Here is a 25,362-nt window from a genome sequence, read left to right on the forward strand (position 1 = left end):
ATTGCACTTCTACTTTCAACTTTTACTAAATTAATTGTATGATTAATCCAGAATTCATTGCTATATATTATTAAGACTAATTAAAGGAACTCCCAGTTCATTAGTAATTTTATCTAAACAGACCAATGGGAAATTAAATCACAAATGGAAATATGATTTTAAATTAGTTTAAACGTACTCTTTAACCTAACGTGACATTATTTACTTAATTAATTTGTACATTTTTTCTTCAAAGGCATCACTTGATTAATTATGAGTATTATTATTCCAACACCTTCATGTAAACTTCATTTTTTTAGCTATTAACTAATTAGGTACGATTTTATTTCAACAATGAATAATTATTATTTCGAACTAAATTTAACATGAAGTCATGACTCATCGACAAGTTCCTCAAAATTAAGTTCCGTTCCACATGACACATCTCCTTCATGTTTCATGATATTTGGAGATTTATTATATGTGAATATGTCATGCACATTGTTCGAGTATTTATAAACCATCGAAACACATAAAGCTATCTCAGTTTGATAAAAGTAGTAAATCGAGCCCACACCATCACTTAATCATCTTCAAATTTGTTATGTCGAACCAACGTTTTGATAATTGATACCTGTTGTTAGACTAAGTCAGCCCCAAAGTATCTTAATATGATGTGCTATATTGTATTGTATGCTTTTCGCCAAGCCAACATAATTTTCCAAGTAACATTGTTTTGCTTGGTTAAAAGTAGATTCTTTTTTTTCAAACCCTCACTAATAAGGTAAAAGTTCAGGATAATCAATCATAAAGAAACTGCATATTTTTAGGAAAATATTCATGCAACTGGGAATTTCACTACAAGACATGAAGTTAAATTAAAGTGTGATTTTCCCCGTAATTGGAGGCGGGAGTTAAGTGTTCGATTGATTCGACAATAAACACTAAATAAAAGACGCAAATTTATTTTCTAAAAAAAAACATTCACATTCTGTCACGACCCAAAATGGGTCATGAGTGACACCCACACTTAACCTCTTAGGTGGGAGAACCAACGATACAAACCCCAACTAGTAAATATGACAATAACGCGGAAGCTCAAATAATACGTTTTTCCCAAAACCTGAAAGTCATCACATGAAGGACATCTAAATTCTAGAACTAAGTCTCAAATTATCAAACACCAAATAAATAAATAACATAACGTGTCCGAAAACTAAGGACATTATGCTATGACAAGAGATTCCATCGCTAGCTAGATGGATAGCTCACCCTGCAATCCGATGAATTGGAGACTGACTAGAGCTGAGGTCGAGTCGAAGTTGGTGGAACACTCGCTGCACTCCACAAAATAAAACAAGAAAAGATACAAGTAGGGGTCGGTACAGGACAACATGTACTGAGTAGGTATCATCGGCCGACTCAAAATAGAAATCAATATGCACTAAGTAATAGCGGGAAATCAACTGTAGCACTTAACATGTAGCAACCAACAAGATCAAGATCAAGTGACAACACAATGAATAATTTCATAACCAATCAACAATATTAAGATCACACATGAGGACTCAAGCCTCCACATCACACTCTTTTGGAAAATGAGTTATTGAAGACTGGGTAGTATTAAGTCATTTTAATTTATTTTCCTTTAATATTACCGTGCCGGAATGTGACACCCGATCCAAATATACTGTGTTAGAACGTGACACTTGATCCAAATATACCATTTTATCATTCTTCATGATTACATTCCACTTCATTAACAATATTTCATCAAGCCTTCTTTATTCAAGGCACCATTTTTGATAGGGCAAGTTCAAGATTATGGATTTCATGGCCTCGGGATTTCAGACCAATCACAACAATATATCAACCATCCAAACCACAATAATAAAATGCGTAGTAAACTTCACACATTACTCAATGAATATCAATCACTATTAAGAGTCTATATATGATATAGAATAAACCATAATCTACCTCAACCGAAAAAATCAAAGTAAAGCAAGCTAATCCACCAATGCCTTTTCTTTCTTCAATGCCTCACGTTTTCAATCTATCAAGTATACAATAGTCGTAAGCAAATGAGTCCGTAGATACCCATATTACTATATGTCTAGTCTAGATCCAAAACTTACCAATTTCTATAATCAATTTCTTAAATCTCAATCCTAGGGTTAAGTCCTAACTTCTACAATTAACATAATTCTAATGGTATTCATACAACACAATACCCTAATATTTAATTATATATATATATATATATATATATGAAGGGAGCCTTGGAGTAACTGGTAAAGTTGCTGCTATGTGACCAGGAGGTCACGGGTTCAAGCCTTGGAAACAGCCTCTGGCAGAAATGCAAGGCAAGGCTGCGTACAATAGACCCTTGTGGTCAGGCCCTTCCCCGGACCCCGCGCATAGCGGGAGCTTTAGTGCATCGGGCTACCCTTTTTTTTTTATATATATATATATGTATGTATATATACTGATAGTATCAAAACTTGAATCATAATATGATAGTTATATTTATTATAGGATAATTTCAAAATCAAAATTAATTTACGCAAATCAGTACTTAAACACAATAATAAATATTTACTGGCGAATTATTTTATTTTATGCAGAATGTCAATTGACATTGTATGTCTATTCCATAATATAAAACTCCTTCAAATGATTGGACCAATCATTAGCCCTAATTAACCACTAAGTTTTGTAAAAACAATACAAACAAAAACGATACTTGCCCCTTCAATTTGTAAGGTTAGTATTGCGGCAAATTTAAAATTCTCTACTTCCCCCACCAACATAAAATAATAGTTTATACATATTAGAAATCACCACATAAACTGGAGTATTTTTTATCTGGAAAAATTTTGTTTTTCTTGTCGGCATAGGCGTCGTTCTACTTGTAATTTGGATGGAGATTCCGCAGTAATTTCTGTAATGTCAAAAAAAAATTATTAAACCTCACTAACTAATTCTAATAGATGGGCCAAGTGACATAAGGTATTAAATAAATTATGGACTTGGCCCATTAATCACTTTTTAAAATTAAAATTTTAAAATTTATCCACTAATTAAATAACCGTAGTTAAGCGAGTAATTTATAATTCCCATTTATAATTTATGAAAAAGATCTTTTATTAAATAAAAATATTCCGTAATCAAAACGACCTAATGGGTCGTTACACATTCAAAATATTATCACCATAAAAAAAACTAATACAAAAATACTATAAGTCATAAAAATTGACAATTATAAAATATTTTAAAGGATTTTTAATAAACATTTTAAATTGTATTTTTTTTACTTAAATGGTATGAGAAAATTAAATTGCAACTTACAGGACTTTTCGTGTAGTTTTTGAATATCTAAATTTTAATTTTATAATATTAAAACAATCTAATCCGATTTTGTGCCAAAATTAGTCAAATTAACTCTCGAGAAATGAAACATAACAGACTAACAGTACTTGAAACGGAGGGAGTAGTGAATTACCATTATATTTAGATTACGTGACTATTTCTCAAAAAATGTGCAAGAATAATATGTTAACACTTATATTAATCTTAATCATATTAATTTATAGTTAACCTGTTTACTTTAATTTGTAATATATGGATTTCCTAACCATATAAAAAGATATATAAGAGACAATTACAAATAGTTCAGAGCATTAAATTATGATAATAAGTTTATATATTTTTTCTCATTTTACTAAATTCGACGAGAGGTAGGCAATAAGAGATGTTATTAATAAAATTTGAACCCTTTATTCAAATTTTAACTATGAAAGCTAGCACTTAAGCCGTTATTTTATAATTGGAATTTAGAACTATAACAAATAGGAATAATTACCGTAGATGGCCATTTGGCCAAAGTAATTATCAAAAAAATGGTCATTCGTTGTATAGGTATGTATAGTCAATGTATATTTCATTTATAGTCAAGCTATATTGTGTTTTTGAGTGTATTATGATGTATATTCAGTGTATAGCTCATATATAAGTAATCTATATTGTATATTTCTATGACTTTTGGCTAGCTATATTGTATAGTCACTATATATATCATATGATTTTTAGCTATTTTTATGTAAATAAAACATGACTATATTTATTGTAAACTAATTAGTTTATTATGTATATTTGAAATTATGCCTTTAAAATATTATCTAAATTAATTAAATTATAATTATTTTTGAATGTGTAGTTACAAAAAGTTCATGTGCACTAGTTTAAAATTACCTTATAACATACTTACATATTAATTGAATTTTCTTTGTCAAAAAATTAAATACAAGGAAGCTTCTATCGTAATAATAAATAGGGTTCACAAATAAATTCCGACCTCCACCATTACATGAATAACACTTTTTTTTGTGTGGCGGTGGGTTTTCTAGCCAAAATTATTGGAATTTTTGTTGTCTTGGCCATTCTGACCATTTGGTCTAGCCACTATAACAATATGAGGTGTCTTGATCTTGAACTTTTCATTTCTCATCTCATCTCCCACACTTAAACTTCTCTTAATAGTAGTTTGAGTTTTCAACTTCTTTTTGTTCTTTCTTATAGAAACCTTCAATTTATTGAACACCTCCATTGATTCTTCATAATTCATTTTCTTCATCAATTCCCTTCTTTTCATATACACTTCCCTCAATGATTCCAAGAGTTCCATCAACCTGGGATCAAGATGTGCTCGATCTTCGTTATTATTATGGTCATGATCAAAATCATTTCCAGTACTATTACTAGTACTTGTCTTTGATGGCATGTTTCTTGTTTCAATGGTATCATACAAGTCATCAGTGGACATTTTTTTTTCCTCTTTGTTGATTTCAAGGGGAACAGAAATTGTTTTAAATATAAAGTTTTTGTATTGTACTTGGGTACTTTAGTTTGGTTGCTCCTACATATATATATTATTGGGAGGGGTTGAAATTAAGGAAGATTTCTTCTTCCTAAACGTGTTATTGAACTTGACAAGCAAATGAACTAAGATGACTAGTCAAATTTGACCAAGTCAGAAAAGACTCCTACAAGATATCTGGACTAAAAAAAAGTTAAGAAAAAAAAGGATTGATTAATCTTGTTAAGTAATTGGTGTGCAACATTGAATTGTCACAATCAATTCTATTAACCCTAAGGTTTGTTTTGGGAGGTAGGATCGTTAATAAGAGGTTTCCGCTAAATGATAATAAGGAATATTACGTGTTGCGAATTCAAATTAATTAATTGAGAGATCTTTATTTTTATTAAAGAAATTGTCCCTAAGAGGAAATTTTAGTTACTATAATTCTTTTTGCATTCACTACAACAAAAGAGACATTTAGAAGCAATAAATTTTTCTATAAGCGAATATTACCGCAAGAACACATAGCGGCAATTAAGTGAATGTCATTACATCCAGAGTGTTGGTTATAAATACTCATATTTATTATTACTGTAAAATTCTTTATTTGTCATAGTGATTGTCCTTGTATAGAAGTTAAAACTCTTAGCAAAATGTCATTGCGTCCCATGGGACGCACGCTAGCCCTCTCCCTTAATGTGGGGAGAAGAGGTGGGGGAGGAGGGGAGACCTTAAGGGGCACACGAGGAAAGCAACACCAACATACACAGTGTAGCCCCCACAACATAAGGAAAGCAAAAGAATGAAAACTATATATTTATAGCACCTGCCAATAAATTTCATTTGTTTCTGACATTTTACAACACACCTAGTATGCAACAACAGCTTTAAAAACCAAAGGTATATTGCTGAGGTTTCTCTGTAACCCCTAACTAGGATGGGATTAAGATAAAGCAAGAAGAAAATGATACACAAACTATAGAACAATATAACCTATGTAAACTCTTCTCAAAACATTTTAGGTATATGGGGATTTTCTTGACCAAGAACTGTACTGTGAATAATATCAATTACTATACATATTTGGTCTAATATGAGGATCATAACGGGAGGCGGAAAATGAAGGAGGTGTACCTGCCTCACTCGTAGGAAAGTTTCTCGAGAATACTTCAGTTGAGGGTAGTCTTGGCACCACCTCAGGGCTCAACGTTGAGAAGGAAAATGGAGGTGGTAAACCTGTCTCATTCGTAGGAAAATTTCTCGAGAATACTTCACCTGAGGGTAGTTTTGGCACCACGTCTGGGCACATGGGATAGGTAGGGTACGTAAATTTACTAGAGAAGGGAAGACGTGAACTCGAGTTAGGATTAAACCTCATTGAAGATGGTAGGCCTGCATCTAAGTTGGTTTCAGATTTAGGCCTGTATGAAGGAGCTGACGAAGAGACCTCTGGGAAAGCTCTTGGGGAAGGATAAGTAAACCTATTGACTTGTGTAACATAATTTGATCGAGACTCCATGTAAGGACTTGCAGAGATTTCATAGGTGGAAGGAGAATAGTTTACTGAACTGAATTGCGAAGGCAATACCGGGTAACTGGCGGTTGGGGGTGAGCTGTTGATTTGTTTACTCAGTGAAAGTTTAGCTTGTTCAAGTTCCCCGAGGACAGAACCTACACGATTCGAAGTGTTATGAGACACCAAGGCAAGTTCATGACCTGTTTGAAGAGCCTGTCCTGCTTGCAAACTGCTACCTCCAGAACACGAGGTATTATGTACTCGGGGGTGTAGGGGGGGACGAGTCACAGGAAAAGACTGCTGGTGGCTATTAGCAGATGTCTGACCGTGATTTTCTAAATAATTCCCATTAGACATTGGACGTGCAACCTCTAATGCTGGGGAATCTGATTCAACAGTCCTGCTGCTTTTTTTATCTTCCAAGCAGTTCATATTGACATGTGGGGTAGACGGAGAATTGTTTATATTTCCATTCTGCTCAGTACAGATAACATCTGCTGCTCCACTCTTGTTTGCATGATTTTGCATACTTGTTCTTCTAGCTAAGCATGGTTCCTGAGATGCCTTCAGGTCATCTCTTTCTTCAGTCACGTCCAAGTAGTTTTCAGGGTCACATGAATCCTGAGTGGATCACAAAAGACAAATAGGATGAGATTAGTTGTGACACACCTTAACATACATATGCATTATCTTCACCAGAAAATGATTTGCAGAACGTCGATACTAGACTTAGCAGAAATGAACATATCAAGAAACAAATAGCAGCTATTTCGATAAAGAAAACAAATAGCAGCTATTTTAAAGAACACAAATAGCAATATGAGTTGAGAGCGTATCAATAATCAAGTTGATTAACATTGACCAGGAAGGTAAAGACTGAAACATACACCCTCTCCCACCAGCAAAAGAAAGACGTGGAGGAGGATGGAGGTGACCGGCTTCATTCTTCTTTATGACAATTAGCACTTCAGTTTCTAATATATTCATCTTTCAGAATTCCGTTACAAACGTAAATAACAAGTAGCACTTCAGTTTCTAACCTATTCATCTTTCAGAATGATCTCCGTTACACACTTAAATGACAAGTAGCACTTCAGTTACTAACATATTCATCTTTCAGAATGATCTTCGACTCTTCATTACACACTACCTCCCAGATATTAAGCAGATGGAATTGCTGAAAGATATTCCTCTATCTGCTTTGAATTGCCGTTGAGTTGTAAAACGCTTTGGAACTCAGAGTTCTTACCATAACAAGGAAAGTCAATATGTATTAACGGAAAAGAATAACCAGCATTACTGTATCTAGACCAATATAGAGTCTATAACTTCTTCCATCAAATTCAGGACCTAGCTAGTGTTTGCTCAGGATCATATAGTACCTTCGACGCCGCTTGAATTTTAAAACAAATGTACCTTAGATACCCATGCCTACGTATAACAAGACCTATAAACATTTTGAAATTGTTATTACAACTGATGGCCTCTAGAAGTCATGAAGATCGATACCATCATTCGCATTACCGCTTCTATTGAATGCTGCTTGATCATTTGTTTTTGTTCTCCTAAGCAGACACTGGTTTGGACCCCCAAGGTTAGAAAAAGTAGTATTAACATATTGGAAGCAGTAAAATCATCCAATTCAGTCTTCAAATCTGGGCATCACAAACATGTTTGGTGGATTTAGTATGACATCAAAGACCAACAGGAAAAGGATCTCATAACTAGAAAGGTGGTTTTGTAGGCGAACGAAATAATTTTTTGGAGGCGTGCAGAGTGAGGCCTGAACCTAACTAGTTTCATAATATCCTGAGATTATCTAAAAACTGAACTAAAGTAGATCAACATGAGCAATGATATACGCTATATGACTAAAATCAACAACCAAGGTGGTGAATCAGGAACAGATTGGAAAGAATAATAAATCTGATCAGGCTCCTGGTCTTTCCTCAGCAGTCGGCATCCACATATGAGAATTTAAGCAGCTTAGATGTGTTCAAGTGAAACACACCATCATGTCATTTGTTTAAAGTTACAAAATCTATTTGTTCATTATTACATTCAACATGGATAGATGACGATAACAAATATATCACTATCCCAATGCAATTTATAAACCTAAAAATTGCTAAAATCAATAATATAAAGTCGGATAAACTTAGGTGAGTACATCTGGACCTCACATTAATGATTAAACTAAGATCCAATTGGGGATAGAATATAAACACATCTATAACTAGCCATAACATGAACAACTAATCCAGATTGTCTATTATCCTAGATAACATACACCAGCAGAACGGGTTAAGGAGTATAACTAACAGAAATCTTCAGAAAAGGGGGAGCTATAACTAACCATAACATGCACGCTGTGTGAGTGTGACTGTGTATATTAATACACCAACATTCTTAACAGAAAAAAGAGAAATATCTCACCTAGTTACTTAGAACAATCAAAAGATGAATTATGTAAAACGCGTGAGAGATGAATCAATAAATATACCGGTGTACAGCTATTAGTCTCTCTGTACTTCTCTTCCCATTCTCTCTGGGCTTTTTCCTCAGATTCATATTGCCCTATCAGTTGCGCTTGCTGATGTAAAGCTCTTTGGCTGTCTTCATCACTCTTACCTGCTTGCCTTCCATTTCCTGACACATCTGATGCAGAAACGCACACTTGATCATTCGCATCACTGTTGCCAGCACCGGCCATCAAAGATTGTTGCTCATTGTTAGCAGAACTTAAAAGAGCTTCAAAGGCACATTCGGCAGAACTATTTTGTAACTTATCACAAGCTGATCTGGCCACACAAAAGGAATAAGGTCAAAAATGAGAAATGGTTAAGATAACTTATCCAAAAAACAATGGCAATGTTTATCATATGTGTGTTGGTCATAGGCGTATGTATATGCATTTAAATCAATTAAAGTAAAAGTAAATGTTGAACGTGTCACTTTAAGGCTGTTGTATCAAAGAATCTATGAAAAGTATTAAACAGAACTGTTTCAACTCATATGAAGTGTAATAATAAATGAAGCAACCTGGCATCCCTGCGCCTTACACGTCGGCATGATTTCCCAGCCCGTTTTGGAGAAGAAATGTCAGTTAATGAAAAGTTACATCTCCTCCTATTAGAATCAGTGTAATTTCTCCTGTCAAAAGAATGCAAAGAACCTTTACCACTTTTCCACGACAAACTTCTGATGGTTGATGAAGAAGATGCAATCTCCGAACTTGAGAATGTGTCCGCATCATCTTCTTTCTCTTTCGCACTAGAGAAAATTTCCCCTCCCTCTGTTTTATTTTCAGATAAGATTGTTTCCTGGTCAGAGCCTGAACTGAATTCCTCCGAAACATCATCTATTGCATGGTTCTCTAATATGGACAGAACAGCTGCTGTTGCCTTCTCAGCTTTCTTTCTTTGCAGAGACACAACCTTTAACTGCTCTTCGAGCTCCGAGACCTGTACATATGGAAGCAGTTCGTTGAAAGTGGTTTTCCTTGTCGAAGGGCAAAAAATCTCAGAATTGGAAATGAAACAATTAAATATGCAAAATAAGACTAAGCTAGGTGTATATTGAGTTGGGAACGATGACTCAATTTGTTGTGTTATGTGCATATCTACTTATAGAGAACTAAACAAAGGGACTAACCCTTTGTGCCAGTTCATCAGCTCTCTGCTTTGCTGTTCGTGATGCAGACCTTTCAGCCAATAATCTCCCACGGAGAAATTCAATTGTTGTTTTAGAATCTTCAATGCCATTGATTTTGCTGGTCAAAGAATGAAAAAATATTACAAGGTAATGAAAGTAACATCTGACTCCACTGAGGTTAGAAGGGCATAATACCATCCCACCACTTGTGAATTGTGATTTTGACAAACCTATTGGAATATAATATACAAGAGGATAGAACATCTCCACTTTTCAAAGTCCTTTCAGTTTCACCTTAAAGCATCAAAAGAAAAAAGAGGATAGAACAGATGGTCGTGCGGTTCAAAATAACCATGAGGATCTGATATGTACAATATTTGGTCCAGCTTGCTTTACCTTGAAAATTGCTATCCAATTCCCAACCTCTCCTTATATCACAAATTGGTAATCCCGGTAGAAGGGGGCCATTTTGGAAGTTTACCTTATGAGAGCTTTATACTCTCGTTTGAGTCTTATTGTGAGGTGAACAATTGAACTTTGTATTCTTAGCTAACTCTATCAACTAGAACAATAGTATATATCATGATTTACAGTCCAAAAGTTATAGTTGAAAGCAAGGACTAAAATTTTAAATCGATGGGAATAGAACATGTAAAATGATACAGCAAGATCTGTACAAGAACTGGTCCAGATTGTTATGCCTTGAAAATTGATATCCCATTCCCCATCTCTTCTTATTTCCCTAATCAGGAATCCCTTTCCTTTCTGAGTTAAAGGGGGGGCCATTTCCAAAATCTACCTCATAAAGAGCATAATAAACTCATAGAGTCTTATTGTACGGTGAACAACTGAGCTTTCACTCTTAGCTAATCTTTCAACTAAAACTATCACACCTACTCAAGATTACAGTCCAAGGACTATAGTTGAGAGATTAAGGATTAAATGTCAGGCAGATATCCCCGTGGACCTAAACTACTGTCAGTTGATACAAGATTTCTTTTTTTACAAGTAAATACTTAAACATTATAATGAAGAAAAACTCAAATGAAGTACTTTCTTTCATGGTATAGTTTTATATCTCGAAAGCTTAATAATCAATGATTTTGAAAGGAAGCACCTTTAATTATTAGTAATTAATAGAGCTAAAGCTACAGTTTTTTTAAGTATGCAATTACTCTGCAAATCTCTTATTTCTTCTGTCCCGGAATCTTTTCCCTTCCCCACAAGTCCATAACAGAATTTTTAAAGCTTTTTTAACGCCCTGAAATTGACCTACGACTTACTCTGGCAGATCTTTTTAGCTGCCAAATGCAGGCTTAGCCACAGGCAGATATTGTATTTCCTTCTGTGCATTACAACCGCAGATGCCACTGCAATCAAAAATTATAATTGCACAGATACTTTATAAAACCAATACCCCTGCCCGGCCCCAGCTGCCGAACTGCGCATTTAAAGCTAATCACTCATTATGGAAACTAAAGGAACAGACTGTAAACTGGTATCACACTTCAATCACATCTTTTCTTGTTAAGTTTTTCTTTACTGCATACATCATATATCTTAGTTTAGCATATCCAGTTCTCCAATCAGAAATTTTCACTGCCAACACATGATGTAAAGATATGGCATGTGAGCCTAACTCAGCCCCAAAAAGCTAGCTCATGAGCAGAGGATTGCCCAAGTCGATATATAAGCAGACCGCCAATTCATTCCCAACCAATGTGGGACTCTAACACATGATAAAACAAGTAATTATTTTCCCTACCTCCTATTTGACATAGCTTTGTTAAAAGGTCCACTCTTCATCACCATAAATTGTCTTCTATATTGGTTGGGATCATGGAAAAAATGAGCAAGACATTTATTAACAGTTCAATTAATCTATTACTAAACCCATAAAACATGGATTTTCAGCAGATCAGGTTTGGACGGATAGAAAGAAATCACCTAAAAAGAAAAATAGTTTATTCAAAAAGGAAAATCTTCTTTCCCTGTCAAGCTTCGATTTTTAAATCAAAGAGGTTATTTAGTTTGTTACAATCAGCTAACCAACAAAAAAACTACTCGATACAACAAAAAACCCTTGTCTTACTAGTGTGACAATCTTCCTATAGCTGATTCTTTCTTCCTCCCTATGACGAGCACTCTAACGTCAAAAGCAATGGATTGCAATTTCACAATTTCCTTTTCCTGCCTAGAACTGACCTCAAAAAAGGAAAGAAAAGAAACACAAAAGGAAAATTACAGTCACCATATCCAAGATCCATGGGCGGAGCTAGAGGGACGGAAGGAAGGGGGTTCATCACCACAAAATCTCCTCTTCACCAGAAAATCACATTATTATACAAGATCAATTTTTTTTTATGCATACATAGTAAATGGTGCACCCTTTATGAAATCCAACCTTCACCACTCAGCAATATCTCAATTCCCATTCCCATTCCACTTATTTTTGTTTTTATCACCAAAGTAAAGAAACCATTAGCTAGCCTTGGGCCATAGATTTTGAAAACTTATCTTTAAAATGTCCGTTTGGCCATGAAATTTGATCAGATTTCAAAATCTGATTGTTCAAATATTTCTAAGTTTGGGTTTTTAGGACTTATATTCACAAAATTTTAACATTTTTCCACTTAAAATGCATGTCCAAGACACAACCTCAAATTCCAAAAATCACAACTTTAGACTCAAATTTTCAAGTTCCAAGTTTCAACATTAAAATCTATGGCCAAATGGGAGCTAATAATAGATTTTTTTGTATTACAAAACAGTTGTATATTAGTAAGCAATCAAAAGCCAAACCCCATACAGGAAATTCAGACTTACACACACACACACACATATAGAAGATGAGTACCTCTGATCTTGATCATCCTTCCCAGAACTTGTCATTCTTGTAACAGTAGCTCAAAAGTTCAGCTCCTGCAACAAAAAAATTAAGATTTTGTCAAAAGATTACTTAAAAAACCCAAAGATTCTCTCCAGAAGAATTGAAAAACAGCAAAAGGGGGCATTAATTAACATATTTTGACTAATTCTTTAACCCCCAAAAAGAGGAAAATCAAATTTATTGACCTTAGAAATTGAAGCTGACGTCAGTTGGGAAAACCCATTACAAAGACTTAAAGGGGAATGGGTTGAATTCATATGTGGACTCATTTTCAGAGTTCAGAGGTGTTTGTTGGTGTGTGTGTTTCAGTGCAGGGGCAGATTTGGAAATAAAAAAAGTTTTTTTTCTTTTTTGAAAAAAGATATTTTTTTTATTTATGTTGATTGGGAATTGAAAACACTATTTCAATTAATCATCTGATCAGTTTTACTTATCCACTATTTTAAAAATAAATTTTTATTTTTAAAATAATAAAAAGATTTTAAAAAATTTATGTTTTACCTTTCACATTAATTACGTATTTTCAAATTATTTTTCAAGACACAATACTAAACATTAATTAATAAAGATATTCTGGTAAAACAGTTATATCAATCATTATTTTATTAGAATGTACCAAGTCTAAATTTGACAAATAAAAATGAATAGAAAAAGTACAAGAAATAATTGTTCTTATCGAAGTTAATAAGTATATATTTGGGGGATAAGACATATGTTAATATAGCGATATTCAAAATTGACGCTCGTCAGAAAAAGCTTAAGATTTTGCTAAATTTGTCAGTACATCAATTACATGATTAATCTTTTGATAGATATAGGGCTGTTCACGGTTTTGGTTAAAACCAAAACCAAACCGAAAATTTAACCAAACCGAATAAAAAAACCGACATTCAGTTTGATTTGGTTTGGTTTGGTTTTAAATTTGAATAACCGATAATATTTGGTTTGGTTATGGTTATAGTAAAAAATAACCGATTAAATAACCGAACCAAACCGATAATTATATACATAAAAATTATAATTATTTATATATATAATATTAGTTTTTCATAAATAATTAAAAATATTTTATACCTTTTAATTATTAATTTAATTTTAATATACTTATTATATCCAACAATCCAAGCCCAATACAAGCCCAACTATCTCAACTCTAACTCTGAAGCCCAAGTGCCCAACTATGTGAATAAGAATAACCTAAAGTAAAAACCCTACTCTTTCTTTTCCTTTTACATTTTCACTTCCTCTTTTTAGTTTTGGAGAGTGCAGTGAGCAGACCCTCAAGTTGCAGCCGAAGAACAAGATTGAAAGAGAAGCAAAAGCTCACGTTGGTTTCACAAAGTCACAAATCACAATCATAGACTCAAAGTGAAGGCTCAAGAGCAAGGTTTGTAAGAATTTTTTTGAATTTTAACTCCTTGGACCAGAGAGTTACAGAAATCTCAACTTGTGCTTGTTGATAGTCTCGTTTCTCTTATCTCTTCATGCTCATATCTTGAATTTGATTGTAAAAGAAGGATTGAGTGAACAAAATGAGTCCATTTCTCGGGTAAGGCGTGCTGTGAAATATGTTAAGTCTTCTCCTGCAAGATCTGCTTCCTTTAAGTCATATGTTGAGAAGGTAAAACTAGACACCCATGGTTTATTGAGTTTAGATGTTGAGACGAGATGGAACTCTACATACTTGATGTTAAATACAGCTGTACAATTTGAAAAAGCCTTGTCAAGAATGTATATTGATGATCATAAGTACTTTAACTATTGTCTTGAATTGAGTGGAACAGCAGGGCATCCATCTTCGGAAGATTGGAAGAATGTGAAAGTCTTTCTTAAGTTTCTTGAGATTTTCTATAAAACCACTTTGAAGTTTTCGAGTACTTTGCATGTTACTTCAAATTGTTTCTTCCATGAGCTTTTTAATCTTCAAAGCATAATTGTCCAGTATTCGAATTGTAGCGATTCAATTTTGACTGATATGGCTAGGAAGATGAAAACTAAGTTTGATAAATATTGGGGTGATTTTGATGATATGAACATGTTGTTATTTGTTGCCGTTGTGTTGGATCCTCGCTACAAAATGAAGTATGTGAAGTTCCTTTTTAATAATTTTTATGATCCTGCGGAGGGAAATGAAAAGTCTACTAAGGTGGTGAATACTTTAACTCGCTTGTATAATCATTACAAGAATTCTATTTTAGGGCATTCTAGTGAAAATATTGGAGATCAAACTAGTGTGATGAGTCAAATTGGTGCAATCAATAGTTCTGATGTGTGGCAATCACAGTGGGAGAAATTTCTTGAAGATGAAAATGATGTTGATAATAAGTCTGATCTTGATAAGTATTTGATGGATGATATGGAGAAGATTAAGGATTTCAATATCTTGAGTTGGTGGAAATCTTTATCTGAAAGATATCCTATTGTCTCTAGGATTGCAAGAGATGTGCTTGCTATTCCTACATCTACTGTTGCCTCAGAATCATCTTTTAGCACCGGTGGTCGGATACTTGATTGTTATCGAAGTTCTCTATCGATAAAGACAGCTGAAGCTCTTGTTTGTTGTCAACAATGGTTGCGGTCAACTTCTAAAGAATGCAAGCTTGAAGACCTTTTGGAAGAAATTCAAAAACTTGAGATCGTTGAAAAAGGTAATTTTACGTAATTAACTATGTTGTTTGTTGCTACACTTTAAATTGAGAGCTGGTTACTGGTTTTGAGCCCCAAAATATTAAATTGTATGTTGTTTGTTGCTGGAAACTGACCTGCTGCTGCAGTGCTGCTGAACTGTGGTGCTGCTGCAGTGCTGCTGAACTGTGGTGCTGCTGCAGTTTCAAGCTATAATCTCCATGTCCTAATTTCATGTTCAGTCTGTTGTTTGTTGCTGGAAACTGACCTGCTGCTGCAGTGCTGCTGAACTGTGGTGCTGCTGCAGTTTCAAAATTTTGTGCATGTGATTATTTATAGAGTCTGTGAGAATAACTGTCCAGGTGTGCTTGTTGCTGATGTTGTGAATGAATAACAATCACTGTCCAGATGTGCTTGTTGCTGATGTTGTGAATGAATAAAGAGTTCTTGCTGCAGACTTTTGTCTGTGTAAATTTGAATTACTTTAGAAGAATAGTCTGTGATCATATACATATGAATCTCAAGCATTTTGGTTCTGATGTTTGAAATGCAATTGATTGATTAGAGTATTAGCCAACTTATGAAATGAGAACGCAATCCAAGAGTGTGCAATATTTTTTCAGTTTCTTTGCTTTAGTTATTGTGTATTTGTGTTATTTGTTGTTGCTACTTGCTCTCTTCTTACTTATTTTCAGCATAACTTCTCCTGTACTGTATTTGTATGTCTTTAGACATTTAATGCCTAATATCCTGATTTGTTTTGCAGATTCTCCGGGCACTGTTTTGAGCATTGATTAGTTTGGAGCTTAAGCCAAGGAAGATGCACTTTTGATTATATTATGGTCTATGGATTCTCTAATATCTAGTTAGTTTAGTTTAAATATGTAATTTTTTTATTTATGGACAAAGTTGTTTGTATTTTGGAACCCCTATTTGACTTGCTCTTGTAAATATAAACTACGTTGCAAGTTTGGTGGACCTAATTTGCCATCAACATGTCTTTCCGACAATAAACCGAAAAACCGAACCAAACCGAACCAAACCGACAATAACCAAACCGTGGTTATTATTTTACTTGGTTTGGTTATGGTTTTAGACATTTAAAAACCGACTAAGTTGGTTTGGTTATGGTTTTAATCAATAACCGACCCAAACCGAACCATGAACACCCCTAGATAGATATGTTAAATTTTGTATTGTACAAACTTCTTATCAAGGATTTGCTGTCAGAAATAAAATGTGAGTAGAGATTGAAAAAAAATGAGCTTAGCAGATTCTCAATACTGATAAAAACTTATTCGACCAAATGTACGTATCAAATCAATAAAAATAAATATATTTCTTGGATATTATGTGTATTACATATTAGTTTTTAACTAATTTGAGTATTCGACACAGATTAGCATTTAACAGCTTAACGTGTTCTTCAGTAGATCTAGATTAAGTAGTTTATTAAGTATTTGGACATTAAGAATGTGACATTTAAAATAAGTAGTATTCGTAAAAGAGATTTATGGAAGTTAAATTTGTATTTGAATATGTATTTTTAATTTGAAAAAAAATATAAAAAATTTGTGTAATACTTTTTTACATGGATTTCTTAAGGAAGAGTTCTTTTCACGTAGTTAAGGTATTTCCTCGACAAACTTCTATGTCTAGATAAGTTAAATTAATATTTTGTTTTCTTCTTTTGTGCAGAAAAGCTTAAATTGAATATTGCTGTCAAATTTATTAAATATAAGACGACATACAAATTCATCCTTTTAAGAAAAAATATTATAAATAAATATCTATTGGATGTCAACAGCGTAATTATTATCTAAATTTGGAGAGAGGCAAGCAGGTGCGTCAATATTTTGACGAATGAAAGGTCACATATATACAAAAATTTACTTGTATGGGAGAATGTAATTAAGGAAATGAAATTTTCGCTCCCAGCTGATTTAAGTAGTATAGCTTATAAGTGATTTTATAACATTTTAATATTTTGTCACGATAAAAAAAATAATTAGTATTTGAACATAGATTTTATTTTTAAAATATGCTTTAAAAGAATAAAAAATGGTGAGTTAAACATGTACTTCAGTTAAAATGTGCGGTAATAAGCATTTCTATATTAGACTTGATGTTTAAAATTTTTAAAATATCGAATTTTAGTATTTATAAATGTAAATTTTTAATTTAATATTAACAATTTGATGAAATGATATTTATGACCAAAAGGCCTATGTTTCACGAGTTATGGCCAAAAGTCAAGCTTGAATCAACTGACATTAACCGTATTAAAGGTCCAAACTTTGTTGGTGGATAGAATTGAATGAAATAATTTTTGGAAATAATGAGTGGTTGAGAAGACAAAACAGGTAAAATTTGGAAATAAATGATAGAGAATAGGCAAATTAAAAATGGACTTTTGGACCATGTGATATATTTGCAAAAAGTCTGTCCCTAATTCATCTTCATTTGCAATTGCAGGGACTCATTAATTAATGGAAAATTTTCATTATTACATACCTTAATATTATTATGAAGATATGAATTTTTAAAATAAGAATTAATCAAGACTGTTCTTCTTTATCTAATTTGTCTTGTTTATTAACTATTTCTTGTCAAGATTTTAATTTTTCTTGCTTTTTTTTTTTATTTTGTTCATTGTATTCTTAGTAGGGAGCATCTTGAATATGGTGGTTTTGTGTGAAAATATTAGAGTTAAAGGATTAAAAAATATTTAAATTATCCAATTTTTTTAAGTTTTATATCTAAGTTATTGAGAGTGTAATTATTTATTTCTATTTTCATTTAAAGTAAAATAAACATCACCCTAAAATTACAATTTCAGTCTCACAATGTACTTTTGTTGGACCAACCCCCCCCCCCCCCCCCCTACACCTTTAGGCAGGATAGATATGGAAGAGTTATAGTCCAGAATCTTCTCCACCAATAAAACTTAATAATCGTTTGGTCATATGATTTTTGACCTCAATTTCAAGTTTTGATTTGAAATTAAAATTTAATTATGTAATTTGCACAAAATTTTGACTTCAATTTCAAATCATGATTTTAAATTTCAAATTCTCTTAAAGGTAGAATTTTAATTTTTCTAAAATTTAAAATTTAACCTACAAACTCATATTTCAAAAAAAGAAGAAGATAAAAGACTTATCATTTGTTCATTTTAATGTGGTGTATATTCTAATATCTTATATGTGAAATATGATATGATTTGCTCATTTAGATAAGATTACATAAGAGTCGAGGAAAATTGATAATTTTCATTTTGTGGAACTTTTATATTTATGAGAAGAAATATAAATAAAAATTATCAAACAAAATTTCAACTTCAAATAAGCTCATTTCAAATCATTTCCAAAGGGTCTTAATGATAAAAAAAAATCTAATTAAGGTAGAAAGTTTCTAACAATATTACTTTGTTAAATATACTTTTATAGGAAAGGAGTTGAACATCTTTATAAGAATGAACATTATGGAAACTAGGTGTTTGAGAAATGTTGTTCATTATGAGCCCGTTTGGATTGGCTTTAAGTTGGTCAAAACCAACTTAAAGCCCCTTTTCAGCTTTTGGACGTGTTTGCCTAATGCTAACTTTAAGCCAGAAAGTTCTTAGAGTCAATCAAAAATGAAAAGTTAGGATTCCTAACTTTTTTTTTCTAAATGCTTAAAGTAATTTTCTTTGACCATGAAAATTACTTTTATATCCCTTATATTTTAACTAAATTCCCAAACTACCCTTTTTATTCTTTTAACCCTAAAATTCACATAATTTTCCTCATTTAAGCACTTTTATCCAAACACTCAACTGCTTATTTATAAAAATAACTTTCAGCACTTTAAAGTTCTAAAAGCACTTCATACATAAAAGTTACTTTTTTTAAGCTCATCCAAACGGGCTCTATGTCCATATTTAGTTGCTTTTTTATGAGGAGCAAATCATACTCTATTCATTTAAAAAAGAATGACATACTTTCCTTTTTTAATCTGTTTTTTAAAAAAAAAAGATAATTCCTTTCTTTTTTTGACAATATTTTAATTTCAGCTTTCAATATGGCATGTTTAAGACTACAAGATTAAACTTGTCTCTCTCTATAGATTATATTGTTTAAATTCACAAGGTAAGTAAATGAGATACATATGTAATCTATAGTAGGATTTTATGAGCCGGGCGTATATTGGAAATAATCTCTCTATCCTCACAAGATAGGGTAAGATTGCGTACACACCATTCTCTCATACCTCACTTGTGGAATTACACTGCGTTTATTATTGTTGTATGAGTACTTTTTTTTCCCGAGTCAATTGTAAGCTACCAATGTTAAGTACTTCCTTGTTCCATGTTAGATTCACACAATGATTGTTGGTGTAAAGAATTTTTGATTAGCTTGGTTAAGCCAACAAGAAGTAATTATTTATAAAGTATGTGTTGATAGCACAAAAAAAGGATAAATGATCTATAAATATATCCAGTTAAATTACATTTATAAAAGTGAAAAGGATCTGATATACCTCTCAATTTGTGATTTAGAACTGGTATATCTCTTCGCTACAAAAGTAGCTCGCACATATCCCTACCCTTATAAAAATTGCAAAGTTGAGGGGTATATACATAGCAAAGTGATAACTCTTAAATCCTATAGATGATCATTTGTTGTTGAGAAGTGCCACCATCTCTTCCACCACACCACCTATCTCTTCATCCCCTTTCGCGCTCATCTTCTCACTCAGTTCCTTAGTTTTCTTCCTCACAGCCTCCCCACTTTCCTCTGTGACCACCTTCCTAATCACCTTTGCAATCTCTTCACTCTGTATTTTCCTGTTCTCATCCCTCACTGCCTCCATTCCCATCCCAACATATTCCACAAGCTTAGCATTCATTGGTTGATCGACTTGCATAGGCATGGCAATTATAGGCACACCAAACTTCATGCTTTCCGTGATAGAATTCCATCCACAGTGACTCACGAACCCTTCAATGCTTGTGTGTTGAAGAATCAATGCTTGTGGAGCCCATCCTTCCACAACCCTTCCTCTTTCTCCCACGCTTTCAAGAAACCCCTTTGGTAACACATCTCGAATGCTAATTCTTTCACCTCGTGAAAACCTGATGACCTAAATGAAGTTCTCTTTGCTATGCTCTAGTCCTTGAGCAATTTCATGAATTTCTTCCTTTGATAGAAAACACTCGCTCCCAAATGAAACAAATACGGTTGAACCTTTATGTTTCTTGTCAAGCCATTGCATAATCTCGTCATAATCATCTTTATTGGTAGATTCTTGAACTAGTGTACCAACGGAGACTATTTTCTTGGAGACTAACCTTGAAAGATAATTCATATATTTCCCTTCAAAATCTCTACAAGTTTTCATCAAAATAGTGTCCTGTGATCGCCTAAGACCCTCATCGAACGTGAACTTCCCAACTGCTAATTCCTCAAGAACTTTCTTCAATGTAAGTATTTCATATTCACTTAGATAAATTTCAGGAAATGGGAACATTTCTCTTGGCTTATAATACATGTGGATGCAAAAAGCAATCACGGCTGCGCCAAAAGGGAGGAATTGCACAGCAGGAATGTTCACAGAGGAGGCACATTCAGCAGCCCCTGGCAGATTGAAGTCATAAATTACCAAGTCTGGTTTTATAGTTTGTAATATCTTGGAAAAATTTGGAATGCTCATTTCAAAAGCTTTTTTGAGTGTGGACATGAGATGGGGTGGAAGGCCATTAGTAGTATGGTAATGACTAATGAGGAGGAAGATTTGGTAAAGATGGAAGATGAAACTCGACTAATTCTATCGATGCAGAATACTTCTCTGCAACTCTTTTCTTGATTGAACTTGTATTTTTTAGGAGTGGAACACATGTAAATGTGGAAATTTCTATTAGCAAGCTTCTTGGCTAGCTCTAGGAATGGAGTAATGTGACCATGGGCTAACCATGGTAACATAAGTACACTAATTGTGTTTTTCTTGGTCTCCATTATAACAACTCTCTCTGTCTCTGATGATTATTTATATGATGATGATGATAAACTATTTATTGTTAGTATTTGTTGATCTTGGTTTGGTTGCTAAATGGCATGGTGAATATATATATTTATATACATAGGAGTAGTTGCTTGCTTTTGCTTTTGATTTTCCATATTACTTTCAACTTCTTATTTTTATCTGACTTTTTTTTTGATTTTACTGAGCCGAGGGTCTGCATACACTTTAACCTCCCCAAATCTCATGTTGTGGGATTTCACCGGGTCGTCGTCGTTGTATATATATAGGAGTAGTATATGTTGTATTCGGACTTTTTTGCCCATGTGAAATTTAGTTACAAGTTGTAGTTTGAATTGTTACGCAATTGATTACAAGACAAGTGTTGGCATTACAGATACCTCAAGAACTAAAGGAATATGTGATCAACATCCTTCTAACTAATTTGTGGTTTGATTTCTTTTAAGAATTTACTATTTTCACTTTTCTAAAATATTATTCCATTGACATCATATATATCCATTTCTGTTCTAAACAAGAGAAAATAGTAAATTTTGTTACAACAACAACAACCCAGTGAAATCCCACATCGTGGGGTCTGGGGAGGGTAGAGTGTACGCAGACCTGACTCCTATCAATGTAGGACGGCTGTTTCCGAAAGACCCTCGGCTCAATAAAAACATAGAACAAGGTCAGACAAGAATATTAGAGTAAATAAGTAGATAACGAAAACGGTTCAAACAATAGTATAATCAAAGCACAAAAAATAGTACATATTATTATTGGATAATAACATAAATACCATAAATAACATACAACAGAGTACAAGAAATCATAGTGCGTTAATACGCCTACGAATAAGGGAGAATAAAACCAATATGTACTAGCCCTCTACCCTAATGTGTGTCCTCCACACCCTCCTATCCAGGGTCATGTCCTCAGTAAGTCGTAAATGCGCCATGTCCTGTCTGATCACCTCTCCCCAATATTTCTTCGGCCTACCCCTACCTCTTCTGAAACCATCCATGGCCAGCCTCTCACATCTCCGCACTGGTGCCTCTGGGACTCTCCTCTTCACATGTCCAAACCATCTCAGTCGCGTTTCCCGCATCTTGTCTTCTACCGAGGCCACTCCTACCTTTTCTCGAATAGCCTCATTTCTAATCCTGTCACTCCTGGTATGCCCACACATCCATCTCAACATTCTCATCTCGGCAACCTTCATCTTTTGCACGTGGGAGACCTTAACTGGCCAACACTCTGCCCCATATAACATAGCTGGTCTAACAACCACTTTGTAGAACTTGCCCTTAAGTTGTGGTGGCACCTTCTTGTCACATAACACACCGGAGGCAAGCCTCCATTTCATCCATCCTGCCCCAATACGGTATGTGACATCCTCGTCGATCTCTCCGCTGTCTTGCATGATAGAACCAAGGTACTTAAAACTACTTCTCTTTTGGATGGCTTGGTCCCCTAGCCTAACTTCCGCGCCAACCTCTTGAGGTGTCTCACTGAACTTGCACTCTAGGTACTCTGTCTTGGTTCTACTCAGCTTAAACCCCTTAGACTCCAAGGTGCGTCTCCAATCTTCCAGTTTAGCGTTAACTCCACTACGAGTCTCATCGATGAGGACTATGTCGTCCGCAAAAAGCATACACCATGGCACCTCGCCTTGAATTTGTCGCGTCAATCCATCCATCACCAAAGCAAATAGGAATGGGCTAAGAGCTGATCCTTGATGCAACCCCATCATAACTGGGAAGTGTTCCGAGTCCCCTCCTACTGTCCTTACCCTGGTTTTGGCACCCTCGTACATGTCCTTGATCACCCTTATGTACGCTATAGGTACACCTTTAGCCTCCAAACATCTCCATAGTATCTCTCGTGGGACTTTATCGTAAGCCTTTTCCAAGTCGATGAACACCATATGCAAGTCTCTCTTCCTCTCCCTATATTGCTCCATTAGTCTCCTCATAAGGTGGATGGCTTCTGTAGTTGAACGTCCCGGCATAAATCCGAACTGGTTCTCTGAAATAGACACGCCTCTCCTCACCCTCATCTCTACCACTCTTTCCCACACTTTCATAGTATGGCTTAGAAGCTTAATACCTCTATAGTTGTCACAGCTCTGGCGGTCCCCTTTATTTTTGTAAAGCGGGATCATGATGCTCGATCTCCATTCTACGAGCATCATTGCCGTCGTAAAGATGACATTAAATAACCTAGTCAGCCATTCCAAACCTACCGAGCCCGCACTCTTCCAAAATTCTCCAGGGATCTCGTCAGGTCCGGTCGCTAACAAAGAAGATAACAATGATGGATTTTGTTAGCCACGTAAGGTACATAGTTAAATTTAATACTTTTTATTTTGATAAATCTGTTAGGTTTAGGATACAAGATCAAAATGAATATCTTTTTTTATACATTAAGGAATATTTCAATCCAAAGAAATATATTAAGAATTAATACCTATAAATTAACGATAATTTCGGTCATTTTCTCATCTTTATTACATGGTAGGCAACTTTTCCTTCTCTTCTTTGACTATTTTCCAAATAAAAAGTCTAATTGATTTGTATTTTCTTAGTACATCTCTTTCGTTATCAATGTATTGTTTTAAAACAGTGGGATAAACACTAATTTGAGGTTATTTGTTGTAGGCTTCTTTGAATAATCAAGCAAAATATTAAGTATTTTTTGATGATAATTTAGATAAAAAATATAAATATATAATAATTCAGACATAAAATTCACAAAAGTATAGTACTTCAATTGTATTTCGACCATTAATTCAAATAAAAATAAAGAATACAGTATCACCAGCACTGCCATGCCCAACAAAAATTAAAGGTAATTGGGCAGGGATCTGTCAATTGACAAATAACATAACAACTTCTTGTTTAAGGCCAGACAAATAGGAGGTTAATTATATTTTTTTCTTTCAACCAGTAAAGATTTGTTTCAAAATTTTATATCATTTTCATATTTCTTTTTAACAATTAGTTGAGAGTAACACTAAAAGTCAAATGAAATGATAAATCTAACTTTTAGCATGACTAGGGTTGTATAGGGCAAATCGATAAACCGCATCAAACCGATAAATCGAACCAAATCGAAAAAAAAACTCGACTAGTGATTTGGTTTGACTTGGTTTGGTGTTTGGAAAAAAAATCCGACCATTATAGGGTTGGTTTGATTTTAACTAAAAAAAGTCAAACCGATCCCAAACCGACCCGATTATAGATATACTACTTTTAAATTATGGTATACATAAAAATATTTATTAAAATATAATTTATAAATATTGTTTTAAAATTTTTCATAATTTTTGTTTTCTTTCTTACATTTAGATTTGGACTTGAGAAGCCCATCTAAATAATATACAAAAAAAAGCTCATCTTATAAAGTTATGTTATAAAGTTAAAACTTCAAATAGTATTCTGCCTCCATCTTATATGTTGATATTTTGTAGTAGAACTCTTTTTAAGAAGCACTGCTCTGTGCTTTTTATTAGATACTATGAAAAACCTCGAAAAACTCGAAAAAATCCGAAAAATCTGAGAAAAATTGATATTGAAAATCCCGACTTTTATTAGTTTGGCTTGATTTATAAATTTAATAATCCGACATAAATGATTTGGTTTAATTTGTAAAAAATCCGAACCAACTCGATCCATGTACCCCTAATGATGGCTGTAGGTGTCAATTTGTGGGGTCTCAATAATAGTAAAGGCAAAATTTTAAAAACATATATAGAAGAAAATTTGTTCTCCTATGATTGGTTAGTTGGCTAATCAAATTTGGCCTCTCTACCCTTTCATTAACTTTTTTTGT

General features: G+C 33.7%; 1 protein-coding gene and 1 pseudogene across 1 annotated transcript; both read right to left on the reverse strand.

Moving 5' to 3' along the window:
* Positions 1 to 5,641: 5,641 nt before the first annotated feature.
* Positions 5,642 to 13,188, reverse strand: LOC129899762 (uncharacterized). The gene is made up of 6 exons (XM_055974786.1): positions 13,086 to 13,188; positions 12,868 to 12,932; positions 10,011 to 10,128; positions 9,399 to 9,820; positions 8,860 to 9,157; positions 5,642 to 6,977 (listed from the first exon to the last, which is right to left on the reverse strand). Exons 2-6 carry the CDS (start codon positions 12,900 to 12,902, stop codon positions 5,907 to 5,909), a joined length of 1,944 nt encoding a protein of 647 aa, XP_055830761.1. The 5' UTR covers positions 12,903 to 12,932; positions 13,086 to 13,188; the 3' UTR covers positions 5,642 to 5,906.
* A 6,777-nt stretch (positions 13,189 to 19,965) lies between these two features.
* On the reverse strand, positions 19,966 to 21,597 carry LOC129899770 (UDP-glucosyltransferase 29-like; annotated as a pseudogene).
* Between the last annotated feature and the right edge of the window lie 3,765 nt (positions 21,598 to 25,362).

Source organism: Solanum dulcamara, chromosome 1, assembly GCF_947179165.1.
Source record: "Solanum dulcamara chromosome 1, daSolDulc1.2, whole genome shotgun sequence".
NCBI lineage: Eukaryota > Viridiplantae > Streptophyta > Magnoliopsida > Solanales > Solanaceae > Solanum > Solanum dulcamara.